Here is a 16836-nt window from a genome sequence, read left to right on the forward strand (position 1 = left end):
AGGACTGATTCTCAATAGTGTTTCATAATCCTGGTAAGTTAAATGTTAAAAACTTTTAAAAATCACAGCAGCAAAATTTAATCTAAATACCTGCCTTCACACTGTGGTGCTTATTATTCTTTCTTAGTGAAGAGATGCTTCAGAATGGGGTCCAAGCAATTTTTTTACTTGCTTAAGTGAAATTGTTGAAGTGTTCACTTGGAGTATGTCAAACACTAATATCTATGTAGTCTTTGATTTCAAGACCATACTCTTCTCTCCGACCAAGTAGCCTTAACACCAGTGCAAAATGGGTGTTCCTCACCTTTGTTCTCTCTGCAAGGTAGTCCTCAAAACCAGAGCAGCTGAAGACTTTCCCACTTCAAACACTGTTGGATGGGCCCATGTTATCTTAGGAATATGGCTGGGGCAAGGATTGTAACTGCTGAAGAAGTGGAGTAAACAGAGATACCACCACCAAGCTCTTCCTTCAGATGTAAGTTGAAAATGAAGGGGGATCTCAGTAAATACCTGTCTTGGAGACTTGGAAAGTTTCAGACAAACCTTAACAGCTTGAATCTGGTCAGCCTAAGAGATAACTACCTACTTGATCAGCTCAGTGTTTAGGCATAATGTTCTTGGGGCTGACATTTCCAGGTATGTACAGAAGCAAATCTTGAAAGCCTTCCCATGGAAATGTTTACAGTACATTTTACTTCATTACTACATCATAGAATCATAGAACAGCTTGAGTTGGAAAGGACCTTAAGGACCATCTAGTTCCAATGCTCTGCCATAAGCAGGAAAACCTTCCAGTAGGACAGGCTGCTTACAGCCCTATCCAACCTGGCATCCACAGCTTCTCTGGGCATCCTATGCCAGAGCCTTATTGCCTTCCAAGCAAAGAATTTCTTCCTAACACTTAATCTAAATCTATCCTATTTTAATTTAAAGCCATCATCACTTTTCTTATCACTACACATCGTAGGAAAGAGTCTCTCCTCTTTCATTTGTGTCCACTTTAAGTATGGAAGGCCATTTAGACTGTGTCCAGGCTAGTGCTTTTATTGTGTTTTGGGTCATAGGCATCTAAAGTGTACAGAATCTCTGTTGAATGATTTGAGTATTTGAGTTTGTACATGGAAAGTCTCATCTCACAGTTAGTTTCCTTTTGTGTTAATGCTTTTAGAAGGTTTTCTTCATAACCAGTTTTTCACTGAGAGCAGAAGTTCTCCTGTTCTTTGCTAGATATTTAGAAGACTGAGGAACAGCATCCCTCCATTTTATTCACAATTAGGCATCTCTGAGAGTGTAACACAAAAAGAAAGATTTATTTATGTGTATTTTTGCATATATAAATGCAAGCATATAAGGCATTACAAGAACTACTAGCCTTACTAGTTCATCTGAGCAAAAAGGCCACTTGCCTTCTATGCACTTAAGATTTCTCTTCCACTTGCCTAAGATTTATTTTATTGTATCATATCCTATTTTTAGCATCTCAAACTTAGCTTCATCTTGGTGGCTTCTGGCAATCTCTGATTTATTGATATATATATCAAGGCATAAGTAAAGATAACCTGTATTTGTTTTAATGACAATGTAAAAATTTCTGGCCGTGTTTAATTTGTGTTTAAAAGCTACTTTACTTAGGCTATGACCGCCTTCTCTGACTCCTAAGAAGAACCGCCTAATCTTGCATAAGCAAGACTGTGTTTCAGTTCTTTACAATGTGGCCATTGTAGTATAGAAGTCAAATGTTCAGCTGCTGAGCAGGGAAACTTATGTTCCACTTTGATATGTTTATTTAAACATTAGCATGGTACATAGTTTGCGGTTAGTGAGCATAACTTCCTCCTCCTATGTTTGAGAAGCTGGTTGTTAGAAGTTTGGCCTTTTGAGTGTGGTGACAGTAAGTCAAAGAGGATGTAGTCCTCTCCAAATAAAGTTGCTCCTTTCTGTTGGAGAATAAGGAGGAGGAAGTCATTTGAGATGCAACATGCAGTTCAGAAATTGAGCAGGCAAAATGATTTGTCCCTAAAGTCACTGAAAGGCACATGTTCTAATTCTGAACATGCATTTATTAAAATTTATTAAAAAAAGAGGAAGGGGCTCAATTATTAGAAGTTAAGCCAGTCCATAACTAACTGAAAATCAAAACAAGTGTAGGTATAAAGAGCAAAAGAGAAAAACCTTCTGCATCCCCTACTGCCTTCAGAGTACATGCAGTTAGGCAGTCCAGCATTTCCTCTGCCAACAGACTCATACCTTTAGCTACCTCTGCAATAGGAAATATTTGGCAAAATTTCAGGTGGCCTTCCCTCCACAGAGAGGTCTATCTAGCTACCAAGCATGCCATAAACGCTACTGCTATTAGGTCTTTTTACAAGTGGCAATGGAGTAGAGTATGTAGGAATTATGGTACAGCAGATCTTGTAAGAAGTAAAGGGAAAATAGAAAAAAAAAAATCTAAAGGTAATCTTACTTTACCTCACATTAACAAGATGATGAAACTATTCAGGTGCTGTGTTTCAGACTTCAACGTATACAAAGCCATTATGTGACTTAAAATTCTCCTTATCTACCACACAACTTCCTGTAGTGAAAATTTCAACTAGAAGTCACTAACAGAGTATTTAACAATGAAACAAACTTTAAATATTGGCAGTTTCTTTTTCATGGGCACACATAATAAGAAAATAAGTACTTCTTTTCTAGCTTCTAGCTTTTCTATCTTCTCATTAAAGGCATCAATTTCTTTAAAAAAAATGCTTTCCTTGTATGCTGTACAGTCTTTCTGTAATGTGAAAAGAGGCACAGTCTTGCAAAAGAGTACATAGCACATCAGAGTTGTACCAACCAGCCATACCAAAAGCTGTCCAGTCTCTTACAATTAAGCACGAAATATGCATATTGCTGTGCACAAGAAAAGATCCAACTTGACATTGTCAATAATAGTCTGACTTCTGTTCCAGATATAGGAAGTAATTAATGTATAGGACTATGCCTACAACTGGTTGTCAAGCCACCAAGTAGCAGAGCCAGCCCATGTAACCCGCGTTCCCACCTAACCTGTCATATAGGAATTTGGAGATAAAAATTATCAGTAAGTAAAACTTGGTGTCTTCCTTAGCTGAAGTTAAAGAGAAAGCATTGGGTTAATGTTTTGAAATGTCTTCAGTTCCTTTTTCTGGAGGAGTAAGATTACATTTAAATTTCCTCCTCACATACAGTTAAAATAGACTTAAAAAATTATTTCAACTCAAGCAGTTTTCTACAAGTGCAGCAGCAGATCTTCAACAAATACTTCTGACGCTGGAGAAAAAAATATAGTTTACTAAGAGGAGGGGGAAAATAGCAACTGTTCTGAAAGTGGGCTATGTTAAACTCATTATTTAAAGGGCAAATGCCACTGCGTGGTCCTTCTAAAACTGATTCACATACTTTAAAATATTACTCTCATTATATAAATGATTTCAGAATGTCTTGAAATCAAGGAGGAAAATATAAACATACTTTTTTTTTTTTTTNCACATCTATATGTATGTTACGTATATATATTCTGTGTATTTTTATTATGAGTTGCACATGTTTATTGAGTCTTTTGGTAACCTGAAGTTGTCTCTGGAAGGATAGAGTTATATGTGACTTTGTCAAAGTTTGTGTTGCTGGAGGAAGGGGAACATAAATGATTGTTTCAGTCTATTTCCACAATGGTTAGTGCTTTTTCCTTCTAAGAAATTTAACATTTTAACTTTTTATGTCTGGTGAGAACTGGTTTTCCTGTGGATGGATAAAACTGTCATGTTACTAAATGAAAAAGAGCAACTTCAGGCTTTTTGGTGATTTTATGCTCTCATCTTCCAAAATCCTTGCCAGTAGCAGTGATATTTGGGAGCGGTGCTGGACTTTAGATAAGTTTCTAAATCAATTAGCTGATCTTTGTAGTGTTTTTCTATACTCTTTCCTACTGTTGTCATATCACTAATTCCTAACAATTCCATTGTAATTGACGGCCAATAATAAAAGCCAAATGCTTCAATAGTCCCATGTCAGTTCCTCTCCTTCCACTTTCTTTATCTGTGCCATCAAGGTAGAAGGCAATTAAAATTACCTTATGAGGAAAGACTGAGATTTTATGTCAAAATATGCCTCTGAAGCCTTACCAGTGCTGTGCAACACAGGCAGCACTGAATACATACATCTGTCACAAGTCTGTCTTTCTGGGTAATTATTCTGGAGTCTGTACCCCATGTACAGAGTGGGTTTTGCACAGTACTTGTTAAGGAAGCATCCTTGTCTAATGCCACCTTGTACAATGACTGTGGTGAAGTCCATGGGCATTAAATCAATGTCTGTGTTTCTTTCTCATGCTTCTTTCTTCCTATAAAGGCCTGCTTCTCACTTTGTTGCTACTGTGCATTCTTCTACCTGCCCTGAGAAATATCTGAAGTTTTCTGGCCAGGTGTTTCTAATGAATGGGCTAGATGTTGTTGCAGGCAATTACTTTGCGATGAAATGTCAGAGCATTGGTATATGGGCTGAACAATATCTGAAAAATAGGGATATTTGCTTAAACGTGTGTCTCTGGGTGTGTATTCGTATGTACTCACGTATACTTGTATATGTATACGTATGTAGTCATGCTTCTGTGTGTGTGTGTTTGAATATGCACGCACATTAGATTACAGTCTCTGTGGGTGTAGCATGGTGCATACCCTGCTTTCAGTTCTACTTTTTTGACCTAATGACTTCTGTAGGGTTGGTCCGAAGTCTGCATTTTTCACTTCACTCTGTTGGATCAAAATAGTGCAAGGGCTAGTCAAATCTAAACTCCTGGCAAGTGACTAGTGAATCATGTGGTAGCAAACACTGAGCATAGATGAAATTGACTGGGAGGCTGCGTGTCTAGAGGTAAGGAGGGAAACAGATGTTTAAGAGACAGTCAGGCAGAAGTAGGTGGATTTGGCTTTGTGGTGTGCTCTTACCGTAGATCCACATTTTATGGACTCGCTCATTTGAAGAAGACCAACAGCATTACTGATTTTGTGCCAATCAGATCCTCCACATAGGAATTGCCCTACAAACATAGCTGAGTCTGAGAAGTGGGAAGAAAACAGCCACATGAGAGGAAGCTGGGTGAAGAGAAGTCATCAAGAGAGAGAAGAAACATAAAGCAGGATAAGCAGCATGCAGGCACTCGAGGTGGAGCACCAGGGAATGGTTTCTGCACAGAGGTGAGTTTGCAGGCAGATGGAGGCTGGAGGTTCAGAGAAAGAGAGAGAGGCTGTGATGCTATTGTGAGAAGTGAGGAGGGTGTACTGGGGCAGTCTAACCTCTGCCACCAAGTCTTCCTCCTCAGCACAGAGATGCAGCATGCTTGGGTGCTGGGGAGGGGCCACCACCAGGAGGGCATAGTGGGAAGGGATTTCTGACGGCCAGCAGCAGTTGAGCTGGTAGGAGCAATTACAGGTAGCCGGCAGGGCTGCATGGCAGGCAAGTGGTGAGTGGAACTCTCCCCTGAGAGTGCAGTCAGCAATGTCCTTCAGGAAACAGGGATGAAGTGAAGCAGCTCATGAAAAAGAGACAAGTTGGGTCAGGCTGTGTCACTTGTGCTCAGTTTCCTCTTGGAAGGATGCCTTGTGTGTGCTTTGTCCCATTCATGTGTTGTCCCATTTATTTGTACATCACTGCCAGATGCCCAGGGAAGAATAGATATTAACATGAGCTGCTTTTGTTTTAGGAATCCAACTAGAAAGAGCTCAGTAAGCAACAGTTTCAGGACAGTGGGATGAACTAGCTCCTTACTTCACTCTGTCCTATCACACATCGCCTTACATATGTGAGTGTGTATGTATATACGTATATACGCTATTAATGCATTACTGGTGAGTGATACCCAGGATGTACGTAACACATGCACAACTGAATGGGAGGCAACAATTTCCCAGTCTACCAGTGGATTGATCCATGCTGCGTACTGTAACGTTTCTAGAATTTAATACCCCTCTTTTACCTTGATGCCTTTTCCCAAGCTATAATCAATTTGCATGCTATTTGCATGCAGCTACATTTACCTTTAGCATTTATTAGCATTTACAGAATCTTACTCTGTTGACACTCATGGTTTTGTTGAAGAATATGTTCACGTACTTCTGCTGTCCTGGGCTAGGAAGGATAAGCTTGAATGTGCCTGGGTTATCTTTGTAAACCAGAAACACTTTGAGAATTTAATTAGTTACAGTGCCTTATGGTACAAGTGTTATCTGTGTAAGTTTTCACATATTACCTGTGTTTCAGCTTCTATGTGGCTATTTTGTATCCATCACAAAAGGGAAAAAATGATTCCTTAATAGGGTGATAAATGGACAGGGGAAATGTATCTGGATGGGTCTGGAGGGGCCTGAAAAGGGTATCCTGGAAGTCAGGAAGCCTTGCTACTAGACAGGAATGGGAAGAAAATAGCTGCAAATGAATGAGAGTAGGAATAGAATTTCTGAGAGTGCCTCATGGGACAGACAATCAAAACAACCTGGAAAAGACACTCAGGGAAGTGACAATACAGAAAAATTCCTCCTGTTCCACTAAACTGGATTTATTCCCCCCCCTCCCTGATATTAAGGAGAAGAGTTATTCAGCTCAGCTTGTGTTTCCAATATGGTACCTGTCCAGTTCCCTTTTGTTCTGCCGATTTTCAGTCTATAAATAACCAACCTATAGATAGATTTTGATGGACCATGCTGCCAAGTTGGTTGTTTTTTTTTTTAATTATTATCTCTTTTCCTAACTAATGTGCAGCTTGATACCACCTTAGGCTTGCTATTCATTTTAGTAATCCCACTTGAGTGTATTGCTTGTGAAACTGATCTATGCTGTAGCTTTTTCTCCTATGGCCTTACAGCACTGTGCTATCCAGACAGATTCACATAACCAAAGAAGCCCCATAAAAGAACCTCAACTGGACAGCAGGTGAGTGTGACTATAGATTATAACTTTGGATGGGATTCACCTGCCTAAGCAGCTAGACATCTATCCACTGGAGCTTTATTTAAGATGATGGTATAATTTCTTTTGGAGGTATCATACCTTATTATGTGTGCTAACAAGACAGGATGTGGATTTCCCCTAAAAGCTGTTATTTCTCTCCTTTGACCTTGAAGAACATGATTAGTGACCACAGCTTGAGAATCTGGGGAGATTATTGTGTCCTTCACTCTACATCAGAAAAAGAGATTAAAGGAAAATGCTGCAAGAAGTCCAAATGCTTGTCTTTTTTAGGTGGTAACAGATGGAAGGATCTGAAAAATGAACCACATCCCTTTCTCCTCTCTCTGTATGTTCAAACACCCTCAGCTAATTCTGCCCCTTTTGGGTGATTTTAAACATCTCTAGCTAAAATAATGCAAGTAGAACAGGAGGACTTGCCTGTATGAACTTGCCTGCTTGGGTCTGCTACTGTAAAACAGTCCAGAGTATGAATTCCAAGTACAGTAGTTCTTTTGCACAGTGTCTTAGTGGGATGACTGAAGGAGAAAGTATTCCTCTGTGGGTCAAACTAACCTTTGGGAACCAGTTCATTTGTCTCTTTGGAGATGGTTCACTCAGTATAGTACCAACCTCTCAGGCAAGGATTTTGTGACACACTGGGAAACATTATCTCATACTTTAGAAGAGCTCTTTGATCCTTGCCAAGAAAGCATGAACCAAAAAAAGGTTTTTAACTCAACATATAATAAGCATTTTTTAAGGGAAAACTGCCCTCCCTGGCTTTAAGAACTGTTATATTCTGGTTCCTTGAAGGAACTAGCTAATGTCTCTTTGTTGGAAGTCAAGCTAGGTATTTTGGTATGCTCTATAATACAAAAAACCAAAACAAAATAAAACATGTAATAAATATAATGAAAGACATGACTGTGAGGAGAAAGAAAAGTGAAAGAGAATCTACGTACAATCATGTGGGTTATCTCAAATCATTTCAATCCAGATCATGAGGAACTGGCTGTGAGGCTGGAAAGAGAAGTGGATCTGTTCCAGTCAACTGATCTGATCTGCAGGAAGCTCCTAGAACCTCTGATCCAAAGCAGAAAAAGCCCCTAGCAGAGGGGGAGGATATGGCATTAAAAAAGAAGATCTAGGAGTCAGCAAAATACAATGGTCTGTTTTCCCAGTTTAGGTTTCAGTATCGAGTATTAGACTGATCACAACATGATAATGATGACCTACACAGACATATTTATCTCCCTGCATCTAGTATGTATCTGCCTGGGATAGCCAAAGGCAGAAAAAATTAATTGAAATATATGCAGCCTTCTTTTCTGTACTGTCAGAAGTGAGATTAGACATACGTTTGAATGAATACTAAATGTGAAAGTTACCCATTTCTAAGTGGACAAAGGGTTGGATTAGTAATAATTTAACAGATATTCAGGTCTCTGGCTAAATTGGTGAAAAATATGTGCAGCTGTCAATTACTTTAAAAATACTCATTCAAAATGAGAACACAGTGGAGAAAAAAAAGTAAACTCAATGTACTTGGTATTTAGCAAATTATTTTGGAATATTTAGGTACAATATACTTTTTTTTTTTTTTTTTTTTTTAAATAATTATTCTCTGGAATGCATTGAAAACAAAAGTTTTCATAGTATCTTCAGAAAGACAGAACACTAAGGGGCATGGTGATTTAGCTGTATCCAAAGTGTGGCTACTGCAAAACTAAGTAATCATCTTATATTTTGTAGGTGATTCAAAGTATAGGCAAAATAAACAACTATGCATACTTGGAAAGTGTGGGCAATCTGCATGACCTTGGCTGTATACTTTCCTGAAGAACAAGCTCTGAGACAGGCCTGTCTCTTATGTGATGCCACTCAGTATTGCAACTGCTCTTCCATGGGTTTGGACTTCATTCCCTCGGAGCTCACAGGCAAAATCACAGTGTTAAACCTGGCCCACAACAGGATAAAGCTGATCCGGGCACACGATCTGCAGCAGGCTGTGAACCTGAGAGTCCTACTGCTGCAGTCCAACCAGATCAGCTCCATAGACGAGGACTCGTTTGGCTCCCAGGGGAAGCTGGAGCTCCTGGACTTGTCAAATAACAGCCTGGCTCACTTGTCCCCAATGTGGTTTGGGCCCCTTTTTTCACTCCAGCACCTCCACATTCAAGGCAATTCCTACAGTGACCTGGGGGAAAGTTCCCCCTTTTCAAGCCTGAGCAACTTGAGCTCCCTCTATCTGGGCAACCCACAGTTCTCTGTCATCAGGCAAGGAAACTTTGAGGGCATTACGTTTCTCAACACTCTGAAGATCGATGGTGGCAACCTCAGTCAGTATGAGCCTGGAAGTCTGAAATCGATTAGGAAGATAAATCACATGATCATAAGCATAAGAAGGATTGATGTGTTCTCAGCAGTCATCAGGGACCTTGTGCACTCTGCTGTTTGGTTAGAAGTTAGAGAGATCAAATTAGATATTGAAAATGAAAAACTGGTTCAGAATTCTACTCTTCCTTCAACAGTACAAAAACTTACATTTAATGGTGCTTCATTCACTGACGAATATATTAGCCGAATAGCAGTGTTATTGAAGGAAATCACATCTTTGAGAGAATTAGAAGCAATAGATTGTGTGCTTGAGGGGAAAGGAGTGTGGGATACAAAAGAAATCGCACGAAGTAGACTAAGTTCTGTTGAAACAATTTCCATTAAAAATTTGACTATTCAGGATTTTTATCTGTTCTTTGACCTGGAAGGTATAGAGACACAAGTAGGTAAGCTGAAAAGACTCAGCATTGTAAGCTCTAAAGTCTTCATGGTACCGTGCAGACTGGCACGGTATTTTTTATCACTGTTATATCTTGATTTCCATGATAATTTGCTTGTAAATAATCGCTTAGCTGAGACAATCTGTAAAGATGCATGGCCTTCATTACAAACTCTAAATCTAAGTAAAAATTCCCTGAAATCCCTAAAACAGGCTGCCACATACATAAATAATCTACACAAACTGATTAATCTTGACCTCAGTGAAAACAATTTTGGTGAGATTCCAGACAAGTGTGAATGGCCTGAAAACCTGAAATATCTGAATCTCTCCAGCACTCAAATTCCCAGGTTAACACCTTGCATTCCCTCAAGTCTTGAAGTGCTGGATGTTAGTGCTAACAACCTGCAGGATTTTGGACTGCAACTGCCATTTCTCAAGGAGTTGTACCTGACAGAAAACCATCTGAAGACCTTGCCTGAAGCCACAGCCATTCCTAACATAGTGGCCATGTCGATCAGCAGAAACAAGCTCAACACCTTCTCCAAGGACAAGTTTGAGTCCTTCAAGCAACTGGAGCTGCTGGATGCCAGCGCCAATAACTTTATCTGCTCCTGCGAATTCCTCTCCTTCATTCACCATGAGGCCAGGATAGCCCAGGTGCTTGTAGGATGGCCAGAAAGCTACATCTGCGACTCTCCGCTGGCGGTGCGAGGGGCACAGGTTGGGAGTGTGCATCTGCCACTGATGGAGTGCCACCGGTCCCTCCTGGTGTCCTTGATCTGCACCCTGGTGTTCCTGTTCATCCTCACCCTGGTGGTCGTTGGGTACAAGTACCATGCAGTCTGGTACATGAGAATGACCTGGGCGTGGCTCCAAGCCAAGCGCAAGCCCAAGCGAGTCCCCGCAAAAGACATCTGCTACGACGCTTTTGTCTCCTACAGCGAGAACGACTCCAACTGGGTGGAAAACATCATGGTGCAGCAGCTGGAGCAGGCATGTCCGCCCTTCAGGCTGTGCCTCCATAAGCGGGACTTTGTGCCTGGGAAGTGGATTGTGGACAACATCATTGACTCCATTGAGAAGAGCCACAAGACGCTCTTTGTGCTATCAGAGCACTTTGTGCAGAGTGAGTGGTGCAAGTATGAGCTGGATTTCTCACACTTTCGCCTCTTTGATGAGAACAACGATGCGGCGATTCTCATCCTGCTGGAGCCCATTCAGAGCCAGGCGATCCCCAAGAGGTTCTGCAAACTGCGGAAGATAATGAACACCAAGACCTACCTGGAGTGGCCTCCTGATGAAGAGCAGCAGCAGATGTTTTGGGAGAACTTGAAAGTAGCCTTGAAATCTTAGATAGTAATATTAAAAACCGAGCCTGTAGCTGTGCTCTACTGGATTATTTCCATTGACTTTGTCCCTTTATCTATCAGTATCCATCTAACAGAGATCTGAGCTACTGTAATTGCTGTTACTTGCTTCAAAATTATACTCTTCTTGTCTCTGTGATCCTGAATTTTCTGAGTATTTTAATCTGCAGTCTTATGAAAAGCAGTTTTGCTTAAAGTTTTCCTGTTGAAAATTTTTTAGATACACAACTATCTCTTTTATATAGCTTTATCTTTGCAAAATCTTTACATAAGAGTCTGCTTATGCAGCAGATATTTTCATCCTAGCTCCCATACTGCATATATCTAAGGACTGATTCTCAATAGTGTTTCATAATCCTGGTAAGTTAAATGTTAAAAACTTTTAAAAATCACAGCAGCAAAATTTAATCTAAATACCTGCCTTCACACTGTGGTGCTTATTATTCTTTCTTAGTGAAGAGATGCTTCAGAATGGGGTCCAAGCAATTTTTTTACTTGCTTAAGTGAAATTGTTGAAGTGTTCACTTGGAGTATGTCAAACACTAATATCTATGTAGTCTTTGATTTCAAGACCATACTCTTCTCTCCGACCAAGTAGCCTTAACACCAGTGCAAAATGGGTGTTCCTCACCTTTGTTCTCTCTGCAAGGTAGTCCTCAAAACCAGAGCAGCTGAAGACTTTCCCACTTCAAACACTGTTGGATGGGCCCATGTTATCTTAGGAATATGGCTGGGGCAAGGATTGTAACTGCTGAAGAAGTGGAGTAAACAGAGATACCACCACCAAGCTCTTCCTTCAGATGTAAGTTGAAAATGAAGGGGGATCTCAGTAAATACCTGTCTTGGAGACTTGGAAAGTTTCAGACAAACCTTAACAGCTTGAATCTGGTCAGCCTAAGAGATAACTACCTACTTGATCAGCTCAGTGTTTAGGCATAATGTTCTTGGGGCTGACATTTCCAGGTATGTACAGAAGCAAATCTTGAAAGCCTTCCCATGGAAATGTTTACAGTACATTTTACTTCATTACTACATCATAGAATCATAGAACAGCTTGAGTTGGAAAGGACCTTAAGGACCATCTAGTTCCAATGCTCTGCCATAAGCAGGAAAACCTTCCAGTAGGACAGGCTGCTTACAGCCCTATCCAACCTGGCATCCACAGCTTCTCTGGGCATCCTATGCCAGAGCCTTATTGCCTTCCAAGCAAAGAATTTCTTCCTAACACTTAATCTAAATCTATCCTATTTTAATTTAAAGCCATCATCACTTTTCTTATCACTACACATCGTAGGAAAGAGTCTCTCCTCTTTCATTTGTGTCCACTTTAAGTATGGAAGGCCATTTAGACTGTGTCCAGGCTAGTGCTTTTATTGTGTTTTGGGTCATAGGCATCTAAAGTGTACAGAATCTCTGTTGAATGATTTGAGTATTTGAGTTTGTACATGGAAAGTCTCATCTCACAGTTAGTTTCCTTTTGTGTTAATGCTTTTAGAAGGTTTTCTTCATAACCAGTTTTTCACTGAGAGCAGAAGTTCTCCTGTTCTTTGCTAGATATTTAGAAGACTGAGGAACAGCATCCCTCCATTTTATTCACAATTAGGCATCTCTGAGAGTGTAACACAAAAAGAAAGATTTATTTATGTGTATTTTTGCATATATAAATGCAAGCATATAAGGCATTACAAGAACTACTAGCCTTACTAGTTCATCTGAGCAAAAAGGCCACTTGCCTTCTATGCACTTAAGATTTCTCTTCCACTTGCCTAAGATTTATTTTATTGTATCATATCCTATTTTTAGCATCTCAAACTTAGCTTCATCTTGGTGGCTTCTGGCAATCTCTGATTTATTGATATATATATCAAGGCATAAGTAAAGATAACCTGTATTTGTTTTAATGACAATGTAAAAATTTCTGGCCGTGTTTAATTTGTGTTTAAAAGCTACTTTACTTAGGCTATGACCGCCTTCTCTGACTCCTAAGAAGAACCGCCTAATCTTGCATAAGCAAGACTGTGTTTCAGTTCTTTACAATGTGGCCATTGTAGTATAGAAGTCAAATGTTCAGCTGCTGAGCAGGGAAACTTATGTTCCACTTTGATATGTTTATTTAAACATTAGCATGGTACATAGTTTGCGGTTAGTGAGCATAACTTCCTCCTCCTATGTTTGAGAAGCTGGTTGTTAGAAGTTTGGCCTTTTGAGTGTGGTGACAGTAAGTCAAAGAGGATGTAGTCCTCTCCAAATAAAGTTGCTCCTTTCTGTTGGAGAATAAGGAGGAGGAAGTCATTTGAGATGCAACATGCAGTTCAGAAATTGAGCAGGCAAAATGATTTGTCCCTAAAGTCACTGAAAGGCACATGTTCTAATTCTGAACATGCATTTATTAAAATTTATTAAAAAAAGAGGAAGGGGCTCAATTATTAGAAGTTAAGCCAGTCCATAACTAACTGAAAATCAAAACAAGTGTAGGTATAAAGAGCAAAAGAGAAAAACCTTCTGCATCCCCTACTGCCTTCAGAGTACATGCAGTTAGGCAGTCCAGCATTTCCTCTGCCAACAGACTCATACCTTTAGCTACCTCTGCAATAGGAAATATTTGGCAAAATTTCAGGTGGCCTTCCCTCCACAGAGAGGTCTATCTAGCTACCAAGCATGCCATAAACGCTACTGCTATTAGGTCTTTTTACAAGTGGCAATGGAGTAGAGTATGTAGGAATTATGGTACAGCAGATCTTGTAAGAAGTAAAGGGAAAATAGAAAAAAAAAAATCTAAAGGTAATCTTACTTTACCTCACATTAACAAGATGATGAAACTATTCAGGTGCTGTGTTTCAGACTTCAACGTATACAAAGCCATTATGTGACTTAAAATTCTCCTTATCTACCACACAACTTCCTGTAGTGAAAATTTCAACTAGAAGTCACTAACAGAGTATTTAACAATGAAACAAACTTTAAATATTGGCAGTTTCTTTTTCATGGGCACACATAATAAGAAAATAAGTACTTCTTTTCTAGCTTCTAGCTTTTCTATCTTCTCATTAAAGGCATCAATTTCTTTAAAAAAAATGCTTTCCTTGTATGCTGTACAGTCTTTCTGTAATGTGAAAAGAGGCACAGTCTTGCAAAAGAGTACATAGCACATCAGAGTTGTACCAACCAGCCATACCAAAAGCTGTCCAGTCTCTTACAATTAAGCACGAAATATGCATATTGCTGTGCACAAGAAAAGATCCAACTTGACATTGTCAATAATAGTCTGACTTCTGTTCCAGATATAGGAAGTAATTAATGTATAGGACTATGCCTACAACTGGTTGTCAAGCCACCAAGTAGCAGAGCCAGCCCATGTAACCCGCGTTCCCACCTAACCTGTCATATAGGAATTTGGAGATAAAAATTATCAGTAAGTAAAACTTGGTGTCTTCCTTAGCTGAAGTTAAAGAGAAAGCATTGGGTTAATGTTTTGAAATGTCTTCAGTTCCTTTTTCTGGAGGAGTAAGATTACATTTAAATTTCCTCCTCACATACAGTTAAAATAGACTTAAAAAATTATTTCAACTCAAGCAGTTTTCTACAAGTGCAGCAGCAGATCTTCAACAAATACTTCTGACGCTGGAGAAAAAAATATAGTTTACTAAGAGGAGGGGGAAAATAGCAACTGTTCTGAAAGTGGGCTATGTTAAACTCATTATTTAAAGGGCAAATGCCACTGCGTGGTCCTTCTAAAACTGATTCACATACTTTAAAATATTACTCTCATTATATAAATGATTTCAGAATGTCTTGAAATCAAGGAGGAAAATATAAACATACTTTTTTTTTTTTTTTTAGCTTGCTTGGAGTCTTAAATAAGATAAACCCAAACAGAGCTATCATCTTCCCTAAATATAATTGCTCTTTAATAATAATAGTTTTCCCATTTATGTGATGTGGGCATCTCATCCCTCCACTGCAGATCAAAACAAGAATTAGCAAGTAATCAGGCTAGAGTTTAGAAAATCCAAATCAAAAGCACACTTGTTAGGGAAAGGATGTGGGTAACTCAATGCCATCTTCAAATCAAGCTTTTTGCCACAGTGTGGGCAAGTCTCTTTCTTGCCAACTGTGCACCAACCACACATGCATAATTCATGAAACCTGGTATCAGGTGTATTTTCAATAAACCCTTCAAATATAAACAAGGCTTAGAACATTAATCTGCAAATGTATTCAAACCATCCACAGATAATTGTAATGACTGATTATGGATACTGCCTTGTTTTAAAACCCAGCAGTTTCAAATGGCTGAAATCATTTAGAATAGTTAGAAAAAGCAAAGTTCTGAACATCCAGACCAGTATTCATGTTTTCCTGCACACAGGAAACTGCAAGACTTATGCTCTGCAGGAGGAAGTGATTTGTAACAGTGTTCCAGCACGTATGCTGTGCCTTTCTTACTGGTTTCTGGAATGCAAAATGCTGTGCTGTTTGGTACCCCTGAGAATCAGTCACTGGGTGTTCTGCTGGGCTATAGGCTACAAATGTGCCATCTTTTGGGGAGGCTTCCACCCCTCCTTGAAACTACCTGTCACACACAGACCCAGGCGTAGACAGGGGAAATCCTTAGCAGTGTGTAGGATCCTGAGCTAGAGGACCCGACTGAGAGGATTGCGTGCCTGGATTTGCTGGGACTGGCCCAATATATAGTCAGGCTGGGCATGAAGTATCTGGAAGGCGGATCTGGGTAAGCAACTCCAGGGTTACTGCTATTCTTGCTTCAGTTTATCTGTCAAAGAGTTGCATGGACTCCATTTGTCACAGAACTGAGTTATATTTCATAGTTTGATTTTCACTTTTCTGCTGCATTCTTTCTGAATGTGTGGATTTTTCCTTTTTTCTTGGCCTTTATTACTGTTGTGATTATTTTTTAAAGCAGCTTAAAAGAGGAGAAAATGGCTGTTCCATAATCATATGGAAAGGATGCATATGATTGCAGGACAGCTGGTGGGTATTTTCAGTGATCCCTTCTTCATTTGTATCCACAAATATTTTCTGCCCACAGACTGAACAGATGTCATTGGACAGATTTCTTGTTGTTATGCCAATGATGTTGTAAAGCTGTCAAGATTGGGTTAACAGGAAAAAATAAAGCCAAAAATCCATGAAAATAGTATTTGCTTAGTGTCAAGTATGCACAACTACAGTTTAAAAGATGTCAGAGATATGAATAGCCGGAAAATGAGCACAGTCATCTCCATTTACTGGTGCCAGGATTATTACCAAGTAATAATTAAATCTTACTGCAGTTTCAAGAACTTAAGCAGTGGTCTGCTTGATTTTGAGAAACCAAGACATAAGAGGAAAGGGAAGATAGAACTACATAAGAACTACAGAAGAAGAACTACACAATAAGCAACTATAAATAAAAAGGACAGGAGAACAAAATTATTTTGTGAAGTGTGAAGAAGCAGCCTGTCTTGCTCACCGTGCCCACTAGGCTGTGTCCCTCAGTGCCACAACTTCACCTTTCTTGGACACCTCCAGGGACGGTGACACCATCACCTCTCTGGTCTGCCTGTAGCAGTGCCTCACCACTCTTTCTCAGAAGAAATGTTTCCTAATATCCAATCTGAACCCTTCCCTGGCACAGTCCGTGGAAATTACCTCTCATCCTATCATCATTACCTGGGAGAAGAGCCTGACCACCATCTTGCCACAGCCTCCTTTCAGGGTGCT

The 16836-nt window shown here is 39.7% G+C and overlaps 1 protein-coding gene across 2 annotated transcripts; it reads left to right on the forward strand.

Moving 5' to 3' along the window:
* The first annotated feature begins 4617 nt into the window (after window positions 1-4617).
* On the forward strand, window positions 4618-16268 carry LOC107313069 (toll-like receptor 2 type-1). Of its 2 annotated transcripts, XM_032444348.1 has the most exons (4): window positions 4618-4893; window positions 4973-5216; window positions 6881-6948; window positions 8719-16268. In XM_032444348.1, exon 4 carries the CDS (start codon window positions 8750-8752, stop codon window positions 11096-11098), a length of 2349 nt encoding a protein of 782 aa, XP_032300239.1. In that variant the 5' UTR covers window positions 4618-4893; window positions 4973-5216; window positions 6881-6948; window positions 8719-8749; the 3' UTR covers window positions 11099-16268. The 2 variants fall into 2 exon arrangements, with proteins under 2 accessions (XP_032300239.1, XP_032300240.1); XM_032444349.1 differs by having other exon boundaries at window positions 4618-5216; window positions 6858-6948.
* Window positions 16269-16836: the final 568 nt, after the last annotated feature.

The sequence above is a fragment of the Coturnix japonica genome, chromosome 4, assembly GCF_001577835.2.
Source record: "Coturnix japonica isolate 7356 chromosome 4, Coturnix japonica 2.1, whole genome shotgun sequence".
Lineage (NCBI taxonomy): Eukaryota > Metazoa > Chordata > Aves > Galliformes > Phasianidae > Coturnix > Coturnix japonica.

Coding starts and splice junctions, on each gene's coding strand:
- LOC107313069 (XM_032444349.1), top strand. CDS start 8,750: ATGCATACTTGGAAAGTGTGGGCAATCTGCATGACCTTGGCTGTATAC.